This window comes from Ranitomeya imitator, chromosome 2 (genome assembly GCF_032444005.1).
Source record: "Ranitomeya imitator isolate aRanImi1 chromosome 2, aRanImi1.pri, whole genome shotgun sequence".
Lineage (NCBI taxonomy): Eukaryota > Metazoa > Chordata > Amphibia > Anura > Dendrobatidae > Ranitomeya > Ranitomeya imitator.
Window position 1 is genome coordinate 173,527,378 of NC_091283.1, and position 17,280 is coordinate 173,544,657.

Here is a 17,280-nt window from a genome sequence, read left to right on the forward strand (position 1 = left end):
ATCTTCAGCCACGGCTCCGGCGCAGGCATGCTTTGCTCTGCCCTGTTGAGGGCAGACAAAGTACTGCAGTGCGTAGGCGCCGGGCCTCTGACCTTTCCGGCGCCTGCGCACTGCAGTACTATCCTCTGCCCTCAACAGGGCAGAGCAAAGTACGCCTGCGCCGGAGCCGTGGCTGAAGATCAGAAGAGGACGTCTTGTAATGAAGATGGGAGGCGCCGCAGCGGACCGGAGACGCCCATCTGGCCTGACCAGCAGCGGGACCGCCCCTGGGTGAGTATAATATAACGTCTTTTTCTCCTATTTCAGGTAACATCGGGGGCTTATCTACAGCATTACAGAATGCTGTAGATAAGCCCCTGATGCCGGTGGGCTTACCTCACCCGCGAATTTCGGGGTGACAGGTTCCCTTTAAATGAGAAGGTGTGTCCAAACTTTTGGTCTGTCCTGTAAGATATGTGAAAGAACAATGGTCACAGTATAAAGTGCAATTATTATTTCCTTCTAAATATTTTGTTGAAATTCTTCGTAAATTACAGAGGTCACAGCAAGAGTTATGCAAGCTATGCTTTTTTCTACCCTCCTCTAACCACCAGGTAAATTCACTGCTTAGGTACTGTGTATTTTTAGTCTGTGATAAATTTAGCAAAGCATACCTCCCATAATGTACTAGGACCAAAAAAAAATGTAATTGCCTATAATGTACGTGGTACCAGGTTATAAATTCCATGATTGTGCAGTATAGGGGCAATTGTAAAACTTTCCACCTGACGTACCCCTGAGACCATACCTCCTAGGAGTCAACATGTAAACATTGGTTCCTAGGTCTCTTTTCAATTCCATTACGTCCCTTATTGCTGTTGATTATTTCTTCCACCAATTATGTTTCTTTCCATTTTTAATGCTCCTCATATTTCATGATTAGTGATGAGAGAGTATATTCGTTGCTCGGGTGGTCTCTTGAGTATTTGTAAGTGCTCGGAGATTTAGTTTTCGTTGCCTCAGCTGCATGATTTACAGCCGATAGACAGCTTGATTACATGTGGGGATTCCCTAGCAACCAGGCAACCCCCACATTTTCTCAGTCTGGCTTGCAGCCATAAATCATGCAGCTGCTTAAAAAAAAAAACTAAATCTCCACGCAGTTACAAATACTCTGAGACCACCCGAGTGTGCTTAGGAAAACCCGAGCAACGAGTAGACTCGCTCATCACTATTCATGATCCATACAACATTACCGTCCCATTATTTCATTTTAAACTGATGCTAAATATTTGATGCTTTCTGACTTCCAGGTCTGTGTAATTGCTTTATTTCCAGAGATTCATTGCTAGTTGACAAACAGATAAAAAGCCCTTACAGGGTTATCCAGGGTAAGAAAAAAAATCTGTTGTATTTTCTTTTTTATCAGAAACAGTACACTCTTGGTATTGGACTGTGACATTGCAGCGTTTTCCTACTAAATGTAATACCAGACACAGTACAGTAATAACTTCTGCACAAAAAGCAAAAAAAAAAAAAAATCCGTAGAAAAATTACATTTTCCGAAGGAGGTTAGTGCATAGATTAAAAAAAAAAAAAAAAAATCATGGGCATAGTAACAGTCCTCAGAGTGACTTGTTGTCTAAGACAGTGTCATCGTACATGGCCCATAATAGTGCTAGTCATGATGCCATCCTGACTGTCAGGCACCATGCCCCCATGAGTCTACCCATCATCATCACCCCATCCCAGTACCAGCCACCTTTCCACAACTGCAGCCAGTCACGACACTATATTGCTTTCTTCTTCCAGCACGTGGTTGCAGGCTGTGACAACTCATTGATAATTTACTTTTCCTGTACAGAACAGAAAAAAAAAAGTTTTATCTGCAAAAGCACCTTCTACTCATTAGTTTATGCCGGGGCGGAAGCACATCGCCTACCTGCACATCGATGGAAGAAATCCACTATTGGGAACTACACTGTATTAATCACATCTCATAGAAGAAATATAATAAAGATTAGATCGAACTCTGTTTATTAAATTTTCATACTTCAGAGGAAAGGCAGCTCCTCCAGAGGAAGACATAAAAGCTTACTTCCCCACTGATAGACCAAAGCCCTAAAGCTTAATAGCCAACATCAAAGGGAATTTATGGTATGAAATATCTCAATATAATAACCACAATCCAGTGTTTCTTTGTTTTTTTGCTTGTTTGTTTCCTCTTTGTTGGGGCAGGTATAGCCAGATCGCATCCTAGGAGTACTTTCATGGATAGTAAAGAATGACATTGTAGTATATTATACTGGTCCTCTTTATTTAATTTTCAAGGGATGATAATAGTCACAATCAGGAGACTAGAATAGAAGATCACCCTAATAGAATGACAGGTAAGTTTAGGTCGCAATCCCAGGTAGATGCATTACGTAGCTAGGGACAGCAGGAGTGTGGGGGAGTTGGAGCATTCTTCCTTTTCTCTACAATGGTCTGTATATAGCCATCATTGAAAAATAGGAAGAATAAATTAATTTGTGAACCCACTTTTGGAAGAATCAAGGAGAAACGTGCGTAGGGGTGAGGGACCACAATCAATACCGCCTTGGTCCTGTCTGCCATTTCATCAGATAACATATAGCTTTTTATATTGGCTTTATTTTCTATAAATAAGTGGGGTCACAGATTCATTTATTCCTCCCTGTTTTTGGATGATCGCGATATACGAATCGACCCATAGTTACTTGAAGCCATATTTTACGTGAACTTTTTAGGTTCCGAACTTGACCAAGGGAACCCAGTGGACGTAGTGTATATTGACTTTTCAAAAGCTTTTGATACGGTGCCACACAAAAGGTTGATACATAAAATGAGAATAATGGGGATAAGGGAAAATATGTGTAAGTGGGTTAAGAGCTGCTCAGGGATAGGAAACAAAGGGTGGTTATTAATGGAGCACACTCGGACTGGGTCGCGGTTAGCAGTAGGGTACCACAGGGGTCAGTATTGGGCCCTCTTCTTTTTAACATATTTATTAATGATCTTGTAGGGGGCATACAGAGTAGAATTTCAATATTTGCAGATGACACTAAACTCTGCAGGGTAATCAATACAGAGGAGGATAATTTTATATTACAGGATGATTTATGTAAACTAGAAGCTTGGGCTGATAAATGGCAAATGAGCTTTAATGGGGATAAATGTAAGGTCATACATTTGGGTAGAAGTAATGAGATGCTTAACTATGTGCTTAATTCTAAAACGCTGGGCAAAACCGTCAATGAAAAAGACCTGGGTGTATGGATGGATGACAAAACTCACATTTAGTGGCCAGTGTCAGGCAGCTGCTACAAAGGCAAATAAAATAATGAGATGCTTTAAAAGAGGCATAGATGCTCATGAGGAGAACATAATTTTTCCTCTATACAAGTCACTAGTTCGACCACACTTAGAATACTGTGCACAGTTCTGGTCTCCGGTGTATAAGAAAGACATAGCTGAACTGGAGCGGGTGCAGAGAAGAGCGACCAAAGTTATTAGAGGACTGGGTGGTCTGCAATACCAAGATAGGTTATTACACTTGGAGCTATTTAGTTTGGAAAAAACGAAGGCTAAGGGGTGATCTTATTTTAATGTATAAATATATGAGGGGACAGTACAAAGACCTTTCTGATGATCTTTTTCATCATAGACCAGAGACAGGGACATGGGGGCATCCTCTACGTCTGGAGGAAAGAAGGTTTAAGCATAATAATAAACAAAAAGAACCTAGCACTCAACTTGATGCTCAAAGTGAAGGATTTATTGTAGTACAGAATAAACGTTTCGGTCCACCACACGGACCTTCATCAGTAACTACATGTGAAAATAATACAAATAAACAAAAAAACCAAAATAAAAATATAAATAAATAAAGTATTTACATAACATAATGAGATTTAGAACAACGGCATCGATATCATACATACAGGTCTATAGATACAGCGAAAAAAATCGCCAGTGAGAACCATGTTGAATATCGAGGCACTATCATGTTCCATATACCGGAGTAGGAAGTACAAAGGAAAGTTAAAGAAAACCGTGTGACACGTACCGTACTGAACTCTAAGTAGGGTCAAAGAGACCAAGGTGACTAGGCACACGTGTAAAGCAGCGTCTAAAGGGTACAATAGATAGTATAAAAATAGTGCCCCATCGGTGGAGTGTAAAGAAAACATAACTTGCGTCATACCTAATACCAGAGCTCCGTAGGGAAATGTATGTGGGACCAAATACTGGGGGCAAAAAGAGGGATAAGAAAGGTGAGCCTCCTTTAGGTCTATGAGAAAGGTGCCACGCTCCGCTGTAGAAAGGGGTTACCTGTTCCGGGTGAATAGAGCTGTGCCATGAGCTAGACGCGGTGTCCACCGCTGGTCTAGTCGGATGAAGGAAAGACCGCTCTATAAAGGCAAAAGGAGGGGCTAATGGACCAATAAGAACGCGTGCGGCGAAACCGGAAGTGCGTCACGTTGCCATGGCAACGCGGTAACGCTGAGAGGCAGCGGTGTGTGTGAGCCGCATTATAGGTCTGGCGGAAATGACGGTCTAGTGTTACAGTCCAGCAGAAACACAGTCATAGAAGAGGAGGTTCCGCCTGACGCAAGAGGATGAAGAAGTTCCCACAGACAGGGGGAGGCGGTGCCTAAAGGAGAGCCAGTGTCGGGTGGAGGATCTCCTTAGTGTCTGCGCTGAGTAGAGCCGAGAATGGAGGAACAGGGTAAAGAACGTAAACATATTCCAATGTGCTAGATGGGTGACATGATCCTCAAAGACCTGGGATCCATTCCTCCAGGGTCAATTTTAGTCACCATGGATGTTAAAGACCTGTATACGTCTATTCCTCACATAGAGGGTATCAATTCGGTCCATAAGCTTCTCACCAAGTCCAATTTTTTGCCTGATCAAATCAATTTATGCGTTGATTTACTAACCATTATCCTAACCCGGAATTTTTTTATGTTCCAGGACGACTTCTACTTACAGATCCGTGGTACCGCGATGGGCTCCAACGTAGCGCCCCATATGCTAATTGCTATATGGCCGACTTCGAGGAGAGCCATATATATTCTCATCCTCTATTCATCAATAACGTGAGACTATGGAAACGTTATATTGATGATGTTTTTTGCATATGGGGGGGCACGTTGGAGTCCGGTGTATAAGAAAGACATAGCTGAACTGGAGCGGGTGCAGAGAAGAGCGACCAAAGTTATTAGAGGACTGGGTGGTCTGCAATACCAAGATAGGTTATTACACTTTGAGCTATTTAGTTTGGAAAAAACGAAGGCTAAGGGGTGATCTTATTTTAATGTATAAATATATGAGGGGACAGTACAAAGACCTTTCTGATGATCTTTTTCATCATAGACCGGAGACAGGGACATGGGCCTCCATTCTCGGCTCTACTCAGTGCAGACACTAAGGAGATCCTCCACCCGACACTGGCTCTCCTTTAGGCACCGCCTCCCCCTGTCTGTGGGAACTTCTTCATCCTCTTGCGTCAGGCGGAACCTCCTCTTCTATGACTGTGTTTCTGCTGGACTGTAACACTAGACCGTCATTTCCGCCGGCCCTATAATGCGGCTCACACACACCGCTGCCTCTCAGCGTTACCGCGTTGCCATGGCAACGTGACGCACTTCCGGTTTCGCCGCACGCGTTCTTATTGGTCCATTAGCCCCTCCTTTTGCCTTTATAGAGCGGTCTTTCCTTCATCCGACTAGACCAGCAGTGGACACCGCGTCTAGCTCATGGCACAGCTCTATTCACCCGGAACAGGTAACCCCTTTCTACAGCGGAGCGTGGCACCTTTCTCATAGACCTAAAGGAGGCTCACCTTTCTTATCCCTCTTTTTGCCCCCAGTATTTGGTCCCACATACATTTCCCTACGGAGCTCTGGTATTAGGTATGACGCAAGTTATGTTTTCTTTACACTCCACCGATGGGGCACTATTTTTATACTATCTATTGTACCCTTTAGACGCTGCTTTACACGTGTGCCTAGTCACCTTGGTCTCTTTGACCCTACTTAGAGTTCAGTACGGTACGTGTCACACGGTTTTCTTTAACTTTCCTTTGTACTTCCTACTCCGGTATATGGAACATGATAGTGCCTCGATATTCAACATGGTTCTCACTGGCGATTTTTTCGCTGTATCTATAGACCTGTATGTATGATATCGATGCCGTTGTTCTAAATCTCATTATGTTATGTAAATACTTTATTTATTTATATTTTTATTTTGGTTTTTTTGTTTATTTGTATTATTTTCACATGTAGTTACTGATGAAGGTCCGTGTGGTGGACCGAAACGTTTATTTGGTACTACAATAAATCCTTCACTTTGAGCATCAAGTTGAGTGCTAGGTTCTTTTTATTTATTACACTAAGGTGTGGGAACCTACCTTAGTACCATCCTCTCAGTAGTGCACACGGTTTTTTCTACTAAGCATAATAATAGACGCAGATTCTTTACTGTAAGAGCAGTGAGACTATGGAACTCTCTGCCGTATGATGTTGTAATGAGTGATTCATTACTTAAATTTAAGAGGGGACTGGATACCTTTCTTGAAAAGTATAATGTTACAGGTTATATATACTAGATTCCTTGAATAGGGCGTTGATCCAGGGAACTAGTCTGATTGCCGTATGTGGAGTTGGGAAGGAATTTTTTTCCCCAATGTGGAGCTTACTCTTTGCCACATGGGATTTTTTTGCCTTTCTCTGGATCAACATGTTAGGGCATGTTGGGTTAGGCTATGGGTTGAACTAGATGGACTTAAAGTCTTCCTTCAACCTTAATAACTATGTAACTATGTTACACACGCACTGTGGGTGTAAAATAAGAATCACAAACTATATTAACTGTTAACCTGATAGATCTATATGAATTGATTGAACATATTCTATACTTTTTATAACTTTTACATAAATATGTATACATGAATTCATACATATCTGCCTACATATAGGAGGAAACACTGATTATTATTTTTATTTAAATCCTTCCCCCTCTTTTCTCTCTATAGCTAATATATTGCAGGTGGAGTTTGAGGCCCTTCATCTTCATTTAGGATAACAACTTGACAAGCCATCATAGCAACAGCCGAATTTAGGGGTAGCCATTGTGCTTGATTTCTTGAACACAAGATTTTTTTTACTTTTCTAGTACACCCTATGTGTGGTTCCTGAATGTCACTTTTACCTTTATTCTATCATGTAAAGTATCAGACTTATAATGTGCCCCCTTGTAGAGGCACTTCTTTTTTTAACTTGATTGTTATTTAAATATGTCTAAAAGAATTTTGTATTTAAAAAAAAATTATGCATCTCTTTGGATTTTGGGGGTAGAAAACTGTAACCCAGAAATAGGTTAAAGAATTGTGTAAGTCAGTTTTATGGATTTTTTTCTTAAATCTCATCTCCTGAGTGTTATGCCGCTTGCCAATCCGCATGGAAGATACACAGCAAATAGATGAGTAGTTTCACAGAGATTTACAGTATGAAACCAAAGGTCTACGCAGAATGATTGCACTCCCCAAGAGACAGTTATGCTTATTAGCCACTAAGCCCCACTAGAAAAACCAACAGCTAAATTCTTTTTGTAGTCAAGAGTTTAAGTTCCTTCATTCTGACAGCTGCCTCCGATTTGTGGCACCTAGCCAGGGACATTCTGGCCACAAAAAACAAAGCTAAAAAAGTCATCTATTCCCAGCTAAATACAGGAGATCAGGGGGAGATCGTGAAGAGGTTTGAGTGGAACTGCCCAGGTACCAAAATTGGAACGACTGAGACATTTACGGTAAGTCCATGTTGGGGCAGAGACTTCAAAAAAGTGATTTTAGTATGTGAAGTATAATCTCTGATGTATAAAAGATAATTTTCACTGGTACATGGTTTTCTTGTCAAATACGTATGAAACTTTGTGTTAATTGATGCATCTCTGCTCGGTGAAATTAATAATTCAGGATGTTCTTTTCAGCAGATATCCAATTTGGGAGCCATTAAGATTATGACTTCACTAAAACGAATCTTCACGGTGGTCTGCTTGCTGGTATCAATCTGTTTGATACTATTTATCAAGACCTATTCACGGAAGAGGATTGATCATGGTCTCTTTATTTTGTCGGAATATAACATGAGCGCCATAGCTCAGGACACCATCACACCACTCAAAGGCAATAAAACTTTCATCATTGCCGCTTACTACGACAACCGAGAAGAAAACCTGGTTCGAGTTTTAGGAATCGTGCATCATGCAAAAGTGAAAAAACTCTTCTGTTATTTTTCTTGCTATGGGCAGAAATATTTGGTTATAACTGAGGCAAAGATAGATATCCATGAAGATCACTTTGGCTTTCCTTTTGGCTTAGCTGATATAAAATGTTACGAGCCGCCGCAATGTCAAGCAAACCACATGTATCTCGATGAGTCTTCAGGTGGAGGACTCTCATCATTGACCAGGTTTGAAATCAGAAATCGAGAACGGGAGGCATTTACTGCAAATTTTACAGTCTGTATTTCCACCATGTATGGGAATTACAGCAACACTTTACAGTTGATTCAGACAATTGAGATGTATAAATTGCTCGGGGCACAACGGGTTACAATTTATCTCAAAAACTGCAGCCAACAGGTGGAAAAAATCTTGGACTACTACAGCAAAGAAGGCACTGTAGAAATTGTACCATGGCCCATTGAAAAGTTTTTACGCCCATCTCAAAAGTGGCGTTATGATGACAAGGACAACAAAGACATTGGCTACTATGGGCAAGTATCAACTTTGAATGACTGCCTTTATAAAAATATGTACAAAAGTAAGTATGTGTTGCTCAATGACGTTGACGAGATCATTTTACCATTTGAGAATATGACGTGGGACAGCATGATGGAAAAGCTTCAAAGAGAAAACCCGGATGTAGGAGTTTTCTTATTTGAAAGCCACAATTTCCCTCAAACTGCAGTCACTGCTGAAAACTTTCCTGATACATCATCATGGAAAGATGTTCCTGGTTTCAACTTACTGAGCCACGTCCACAGAGAACCCATAAGACCACATGTATTCAATGCAAGGAAGATGATCGTGGATCCAAGAAAAGTTGTTCAGACTTCTGTTCACTCAGTTTTAAAAAATTATGGAAAGACCCTAAATGTTCCCCTAAAGACTGCCCTTGTTCATCACTGCAGAGGGCCTCATCAACCAGGACTCAACAGATCACTACTAATTAATGATCAGACAATTTGGAAATTTAATGTTTCACTGATTAGAAATGTTAATCAAGTGCTAAACCAAATAGCTTTCCAGTAGCATAAGCCTAGCGGAAAAATACTCTGTAAATATGAGGCTATAACTTGGGCACAATGTGTTACAAATTTTATTTAGCCATATTTTAAGCTGGTCATACACAGTAGTTGTCTATCGGACAAATCCACTAATTTCATGGAGACTGGGAGACGATGTGTATGGAAACTTGACAAATTTCTCAACTGATCATATTTTTGAGAAGATAAGGTACCATCAGAGGTGTTTGTCAGCAACATATGCCATCCATTCATATTAGATGGCAGATCATTCAGCCAGCAGCAATCTCAGTCATCTCGCCCATACTCAGGAGTGCTCACTTGGCTAAGCGCTCATCTGTTCTCTATGAGAGAGTCATCACCCGACATGTCTGGTGGCAGCTTATCTCCTGGAGACAATTCGGTCATTAGTTCAAAATACGAGATGCCGGATAATATTTCCTCAGACAATAAATTGTCCGGTGCTTCCATACACGTCAGACTATAGGCTGAATCTGTCGATATCAGTGGGTTCAGCCAACAGTCTAATATGTATGAGGGCTTTACTCCCCACCTGGGCATGCATGTATATGGAGGGATCAGGAGGATAGCATTCAGCTGAATGAGCTTTTGACTACCAGTCATCTGCTGTGTATATCTACTCTTCGTTTTATATGTCTACTGGAAAGCTGGCCACCAACAAATATGGCTGCAGGAACAGCAACTAGGTTATGCACCAACACATACCTCCTGTTTGTATGGTCACATATTCAGGCACATTTGTATTTCAGGAATACAGAAAAGCTGGTTATTTTCTATTAAAGAGGTTGTCCACTACTCGGAGAACCCCTTTTGACTCCCTATCGTTCGTCTATTAAAATAATAGTTACTCACCTCCAATGCCATTCCAGCAGTGTTGGCAGTGGGACTCGCATCAGATAATCAGTCCTCTCATTTATAGTAACTGACAACCGAAGGCTGTGAGGCAGAAGCTGCAGCTCTCACTTCCTCTGGATGTGAATTACATCTAAAAGAGAGGAGCGTTAAGTCAGCACTGATTGGCGGCAGGGGGAGCCTGTGCCAACACTGCAGGAACGGCACTGGAGGAGAGTATAAGTGTTATTGTTATACATGGTGGAAACATAGTGAATTCTGAAGGGGTTGTCTAAGTAGTGGACAATCCCTTTAAGTGGAAATGGGCTTTTTGTTCAACTTATTTCCAGTGTTGGAAGTTTTTCCAATTCCTGTACATAGAGTTTATAAGATTTTTTGTTTTTAAAGGTTTTATAATATATTTTAGATACAAATAGGTTTATAATATACTAGCCATTGAACCCGTTCTATGCCTGGGTGGCGAGCATTTATATTGGTATATGGTCTCCATCCTGGTATGTGCTGCTCCATCCTGCGTCCCCATCCTGTCATGTGCTGCAGCCATCCTGCGTCCCCATCCTGTCATGTGCTGCACCCATCCTGCGTCCCCATCATGTCATGTGCTGCACCCATCCTGCATCCCCATCCTGTCATGTGCTGCACCCATCCTGCATCCCCATCCTGTCATGTGCTGCACCCATCCTGCGCCCCCATCCTGTCATGTGCTGCACCCATCCTGCATCCACATCATGTCATGTGCTGCACCCATCCTGCATCCCCATCCTGTCATGTGCTGCACCCATCCTGCATCCCCATCCTGTCATGTGCTGCACCCATCCTGCATCCCCATCCTGTCATGTGCTGCACCCATCCTGCATCCCCATCCTGTCATGTGCTGCACCCATCCTGCATCCACATCATGTCATGTGCTGCACCCATCCTGCATCCACATCATGTCATGTGCTGCACCCATCCTGCATCCCCATCCTGTCATGTGCTGCACCCATCCTGCATCCCCATCCTGTCATGTGCTGCACCCATCCTGCGCCCCCATCCTGTCATGTGCTGCACCCATCCTGCGTCCCCATCATGTCATGTGCTGCACCCATCCTGCGTCCCCATCATGTCATGTGCTGCACCCATCCTGCATCCCCATCCTGTCATGTGCTGCACCCATCCTGCGCCCCCATCCTGTCATGTGCTGCACCCATCCTGCATCCACATCCTGTCATGTGCTGCACCCATCCTGCGTCCCCATCCTGTCATGTGCTGCACCCATCCTGCGTCCCCATCCTGTCATGTGCTGCACCCATCCTGCGTCCCCATCCTGGTATGTGCTGCACCCATCCTGCGTCCCCATCCTGCATCCCCATCCTGTCATGTGCTTCACCCATCCTGCGTCCCCATCCTGTCATGTGCTGCACCCATCCTGCGCCCCCATCCTGTCATGTGCTGCACCCATCCTGCATCCCCATCCTGTCATGTGCTGCACCCATCCTGCGCCCCATCCTGTCATGTGCTGCACCCATCCTGCGTCCCCATCCTGGTATGTGCTGCACCCATCCTGCGTCCCCATCCTGCATCCCCATCCTGTCATGTGCTTCACCCATCCTGCGTCCCCATCCTGTCATGTGCTGCACCCATCCTGCGCCCCCATCCTGTCATGTGCTGCACCCATCCTGCATCCCTATCCTGTCATGTGCTGCACCCATCCTGCGTCCCCATCCTGCCATGTGCTGCACCCATCCTGCGTCCCCATCCTGTCATGTGCTGCACCCATCCTGCGTCCCCATCCTGTCATGTGCTGCACCCATCCTGCGTCCCCATCCTGTCATGTGCTGCACCCATCCTGCGTCCCCATCCTGTCATGTGCTGCACCCATCCTGCGTCCCCATCCTGCCATGTGCTGCACCCATCCTGCGTCCCCATCCTGTCATGTGCTGCACCCATCCTGCGTCCCCATCCTGTCATGTGCTGCACCCATCCTGCGTCCCCATCCTGTCATGTGCTGCACCCATCCTGCGCCCCCATCCTGTCATGTGCTGCACCCATCCTGCGTCCCCATCCTGGTATGTGCTGCACCCATCCTGTGTCCCCATCCTGTCATGTGCTGCACCCATCCTGCGTCCCCATCCTGTCATGTGCTGCACCCATCCTGCGCCCCCATCCTGTCATGTGCTGCTCCATCCTGCGTCCCCATCCTGTCATGTGCTGCACCCATCCTGCATCCCCATCCTGTCATGTGCTGCACCCATCCTGCGTCCCCATCCTGTCATGTGCTGCACCCATCCTGCGTCCCCATCCTGTCATGTGCTGCACCCATCCTGCGCCCCCATCCTGTCATGTGCTGCACCCATCCTGTGTCCCTATCCTGGTATGTGCTGCACCCATCCTGCGTTCCCATCCTGCATCCCCATCCTGTCATGTGCTGCACCCATCCTGCGTCCCCATCCTGTCATGTGCTGCACCCATCCTGCGTCCCCATCCTGTCATGTGCTGCACCCATCCTGCGCCCCCATCCTGTCATGTGCTGCACCCATCCTGCGTCCCCATCCTGTCATGTGCTGCACCCATCCTGCGTCCCCATCCTGTCATGTGCTGCACCCATCCTGCGTCCCCATCCTGTTATGTACTGCACCCATCCTGCGTCCCCATCCTAGTATGTGCTGCACCCATCCTGCATCCCCATCCTGCATCCCCATCCTGTCATGTGCTGCACCCATCCTGCGTCCCCCATCGTGTCATGTGCTGCACCCATCCTGCGCCCCCATCCTGTCATGTGCTGCACCCATCCTACGTCCCCATCCTGTAATGTGCTGCTCCATCCTGCGTCCCCATCCTGTCATGTGCTGCACCCATCCTGTGTCCCCATCCTGGTATGTGCTGCACCCATCCTGCGTCCCCATCCTGTCATGTGCTGCACCCATCCTGCGTCCCTATCCTGGTATGTGCTGCACCCATCCTGCGTCCCCATCCTGGTATGTGCTGTACCCATCCTGCGTCCCCATCCTGTTATGTGCTGCACCCATCCTGCGTCCCCATCCTGGTATGTGCTGCACCCATCCTGCGTCCCCATCCTGTCATGTGCTGCACCCATCCTGCATCCCCATCCTGTCATGTGCTGCACCCATCCTGCGTCCCCATCCTGTCATGTGCTGCACCCATCCTGCGCCCCCATCCTGTCATGTGCTGCACCCATCCTGCGTCCCCATCCTGGTATGTGCTGTACCCATCCTGCGTCCCCATCCTGATATGTGCTGCACCCATCCGGGGGCCGGAGCAGGCGGGGACACCGGCGCGCTGTGGGGGTCAGGTGCCGGTATCGCCGCCAGCTCAGGCCCCCCAGCACTTACTATACTCACCTGTCTGTCCCGTTCCAGCGCTGCGCGCCGCCATCTTCCCGGTCTTCTGGCTGTGACTGTTCAGTCAGATGGCGGCGCCGGCGCGCATTAAGCGCGTCATCGTGCCCTCTGAACTGAAGGTCACAGGCCGAAGACCGGGAAGATGGCGGCGCTCAGCGGTGGAACAGAGGACAGGTGAATATGGCCGATACTCACCCTCCTGGCGGTCCCTGCTTCTCTGTTGGAGATCGCGGTTGTGCGTTCAGTGTGAACGCATACCGCGATCTCCCGGGAGCGTCACTCTGTGAGGCCCAGACTGCGCCGGCGCTTGCGCCTGCGCAGTCTATAAAGGCTTCGGACAGAGTGACGCTCCCAGCGTTATATTATAGATACTGTAAATATATAATATATAATGTAATGTAATATAAAAAGGGGGAAATACAGTTGTGAATTATTGTAAAAGGTAGGTTCCTGGGTAAGAATCAAGCCTTACAAAAAACCCCAACAATTACAGTTAGGTCCATATATATTTGGACAGAGACAACATTTTTCTAATTTTGGTTATAGACATTACCACAATGAATTTTAAACAAAACAATTCAGATGCAGTTGAAGATCAGACTTTCAGCTTTCATTTGAGGGTATCCACACTAAAATTGGATGAAGGGTTTAGGAGTTTCAGCTCCTTAATATGTGCCACCCTGTTTTTAAAGGGACCAAAAGTAATTGGACAATTGACTCCAAGGCTATTTCATGGACAGGTGTGGGCAATCCCTTCGTTATGTCATTCTCAATTAAGCAGATAAAAGGCCTGGAATTGTTTTGAGGTGTGCCGCTTGCATTTGGAAGGTTTTGCTGTGAAGTAAACATGCGGTCAAAGGAGCTCTCCATGCAGGTGAAACAAGCCATCCTTACGCTGCGAAAACAGAAAAAACCCTTCCGAGAAATTGCTACAATATTAGGAGTGGCAAAATCTACAGTTTGGTACATCCTGAGTAAGAAAAAAAGCACTGGTGAACTCATCAATGCAAAAAGACCTGGGCGCCCACGGAAGACAACAGTGGTGGATGATCGCAGAATTATCTCCATGGTGAAGAGAAACCCCTTCACAACAACCAACCAAGTGAACAACACTCTCCAGGAGGTCGGCGTATCAATATCCAAATCTACCATAAAGAGAAGACTGCATGAAAGTAAATACAGAGGGTTCACAGCACGGTGCAAGCCACTCATAAGCATCAAGAATAAAAAGGCTAGACTGGACTTTGCTAAAAAGCATCTAAAAAAGCCAGCACAGTTCTGGAAGAACATTCTTTGGACAGATGAAACCAAGATCAACCTCTACCAGAATGATGGAAAGAGAAAAGTATGGCTAAGGCGTGGTACAGTTCACGAACCAAAGCATACCACATCATCTGTAAAAGACGGCGGAGGAAGTGTGATGGCTTGGGCATGCATGGCTGCCAGTGGTACTGGGTCACTAGTGTTTATTGATGATGTGACACAGGACAGAAGCAGCCGAATGAATTCTGAGGTATTCAGAGCCATACTGTGTGCTCAGATCCAGCCAAATGCGGCCAAACTGATTGGTCGCCGTTTCATACTACAGATGGACAATGACCCAAAACATAAAGCCAAAGCAATCCAGGAGTTTATTAAAGCAAAGAAGTGGAATATTTTTGAATGGCCAAGTCAGTCACCTGATCTCAACCCAATTGAGCATGCATTTCACTTGTTAAAGACTAAACTTCAGACAGAAAGGCCCACAACAAACAGCAACTGAAAACCACCGCAGTGAAGGCCTGGCAGAGCATCAAAAAGGAGGAAACACAGCATTTGGTGATGTCCATGAGTTCAAGACTTCAGGCAGTCATTGCCAACAAAGGGTATTCAACCAAGTACTAAAAATGAATATTTTATTTAAAATTATTGAATCTGTCCAATTACTTTTGGTCCCTTTTAAAACAGGGTGGCACATGTTAAGGAGCTGAAACTCCTAAACCCTTCATCCAATTTTAATGTGGATACCCTCAAATGAAAGCTGAAAGTCTGAACTTCAACTGCACCAGAATTGTTTTGTTTAAAATTCATTGTGGTAATGTCTATAACCAAAATTAGAAAAATGTTGTCTCTGTCCAAATATATATGGACCTAACTGTATATATTTAATAAAATGAAAAGACAACTTACACATTTTACACCATCGTTCAACCTTTTCTCAGTCTACCTGGTTTTCATAAAAATTAAAGAAAGGTTGTCGTAGCCCTGCTTTTACCGGCTTCAAGACATGATATACTTGCTGTGTTCACGTAAATAAAATGAAAAAGAAAAAAAGGCAGTTGTGTGTTTCAACATCTTGATTTGCTGGAAGACCTGTATCAGCGTAGTAGACGCGGTAGTAACAAATCTCACCTACATACTACTAAATAAAATATGGAGAAGAAGTTGAGCTGCTTTGTAAATAAGTGGTAAGTGGTTACGCTAGAAGCTGCAGTGCGTGGGCTCCCAGTGATCAATTGTAATCACATCTTAGAGACCAGAGTACAATTGAAGCTGTGACCGCCGGGTCAAAGCGACACCAGCAGCGTGATCAGGTCATGTGATCACACTGCTGAGGTCACTCACCGGCGACCAGAGGCGCAGATTGGTGTTAAGTGCTCCACGTTAGTGGAGCTGAAGACACCAAAGATATAGGGGGTATTTCAATCCTGGGGGTGTATTTGCTGGGTGTGGGTGGTGTTTACTGAGAAGGGGGTGCATTTACTGTGTGTGTGTGTGTGAGGGGGAATATTTACTGTGCGCGTGTGAAGGGATATTTACTGTGTGTGTGGGGGGGGAATTATTTAGTGTGGAGGTATGTAGTGTGTGTTGGGGGGGGGATTTATTGTGTGGGGGTATTTAGTGTGTGTGGTATTCACTGTGTGTGTGGTGGCGTAATACTGTGTGTGGGGGGGTATTTACTGTGTGTTTTTGTGTGGGGGTATTTACTTTGTGGGGGAGATTCACTTTAACGGGGCTGAAGGAGATTTACTGTGATGGGATTAATTAGTGTAACGAGGGGATGATGTGAGGATACAAGTTTGGGGAGCAAGGAAGGGACAGGTGCGGAAAATATGAGTGGGAGAAATTTTAAGACACAATATGAGAAGGAAGGTATGAGATGGGGGCATGTATGGGGGGATGGGTGCAGAAGTATGGTGAGTAGTGACATGGGTGCGAACAGTATGAGGAGCGAGGGGAAAATGTATGTGGACACAGTATGGGGAGCGAGGGATGTGTGAGGAGGCAGTATCGAAAGTGAGAGGGTAAATGTATGAGGAGGGATGGAGAAATGTGTGCTGAGACTTGAGGGAAATAGTGCGAGGAGACAGTATAGCAGGAAAACAGCGCAAGTGTGGACAGAATAGAGACTGAGTGGTGTGTAGGGGGGTTAGCATGGGGGAACAGTGTAGGGCACAGCCAGGAGGCAACAGTATACCATGGAGGGGAAGTACGATAAGGGGGCACAGTTTAGAGTCTGCGCCCTATAGGGGGACTAAGTGTGGGAGGACAGTGTGAAGAGAGGACCCAGTATGGAAAGGATAGGACAGTGGGGAGGGCATATACCATGAGAGGGAAAGGGTGGGGGTCATATTTTGGGCAGGGAATATAGTGAGGGGCAATTATTTATTCAGAGGCTCAGTGTAGGGCAGATATTTTTATTCAGGAGCATTATAATGACACTGCTATCTTTAAGGGCTTCGTGTGGGGATGTGATGCAGAATACAAGAGAA

At 45.2% G+C, this 17,280-nt stretch overlaps 1 protein-coding gene across 1 annotated transcript; it reads left to right on the forward strand.

The window, feature by feature from the left end:
• Window positions 1-8,006: 8,006 nt before the first annotated feature.
• On the forward strand, window positions 8,007-10,158 carry LOC138667280 (uncharacterized). The gene has a single exon (XM_069755534.1). It carries the CDS (start codon window positions 8,026-8,028, stop codon window positions 9,319-9,321), a length of 1,296 nt encoding a protein of 431 aa, XP_069611635.1. The 5' UTR covers window positions 8,007-8,025; the 3' UTR covers window positions 9,322-10,158.
• Window positions 10,159-17,280: the final 7,122 nt, after the last annotated feature.

Coding starts and splice junctions, on each gene's coding strand:
- LOC138667280 (XM_069755534.1), top strand. CDS start 8,026: ATGACTTCACTAAAACGAATCTTCACGGTGGTCTGCTTGCTGGTATCA.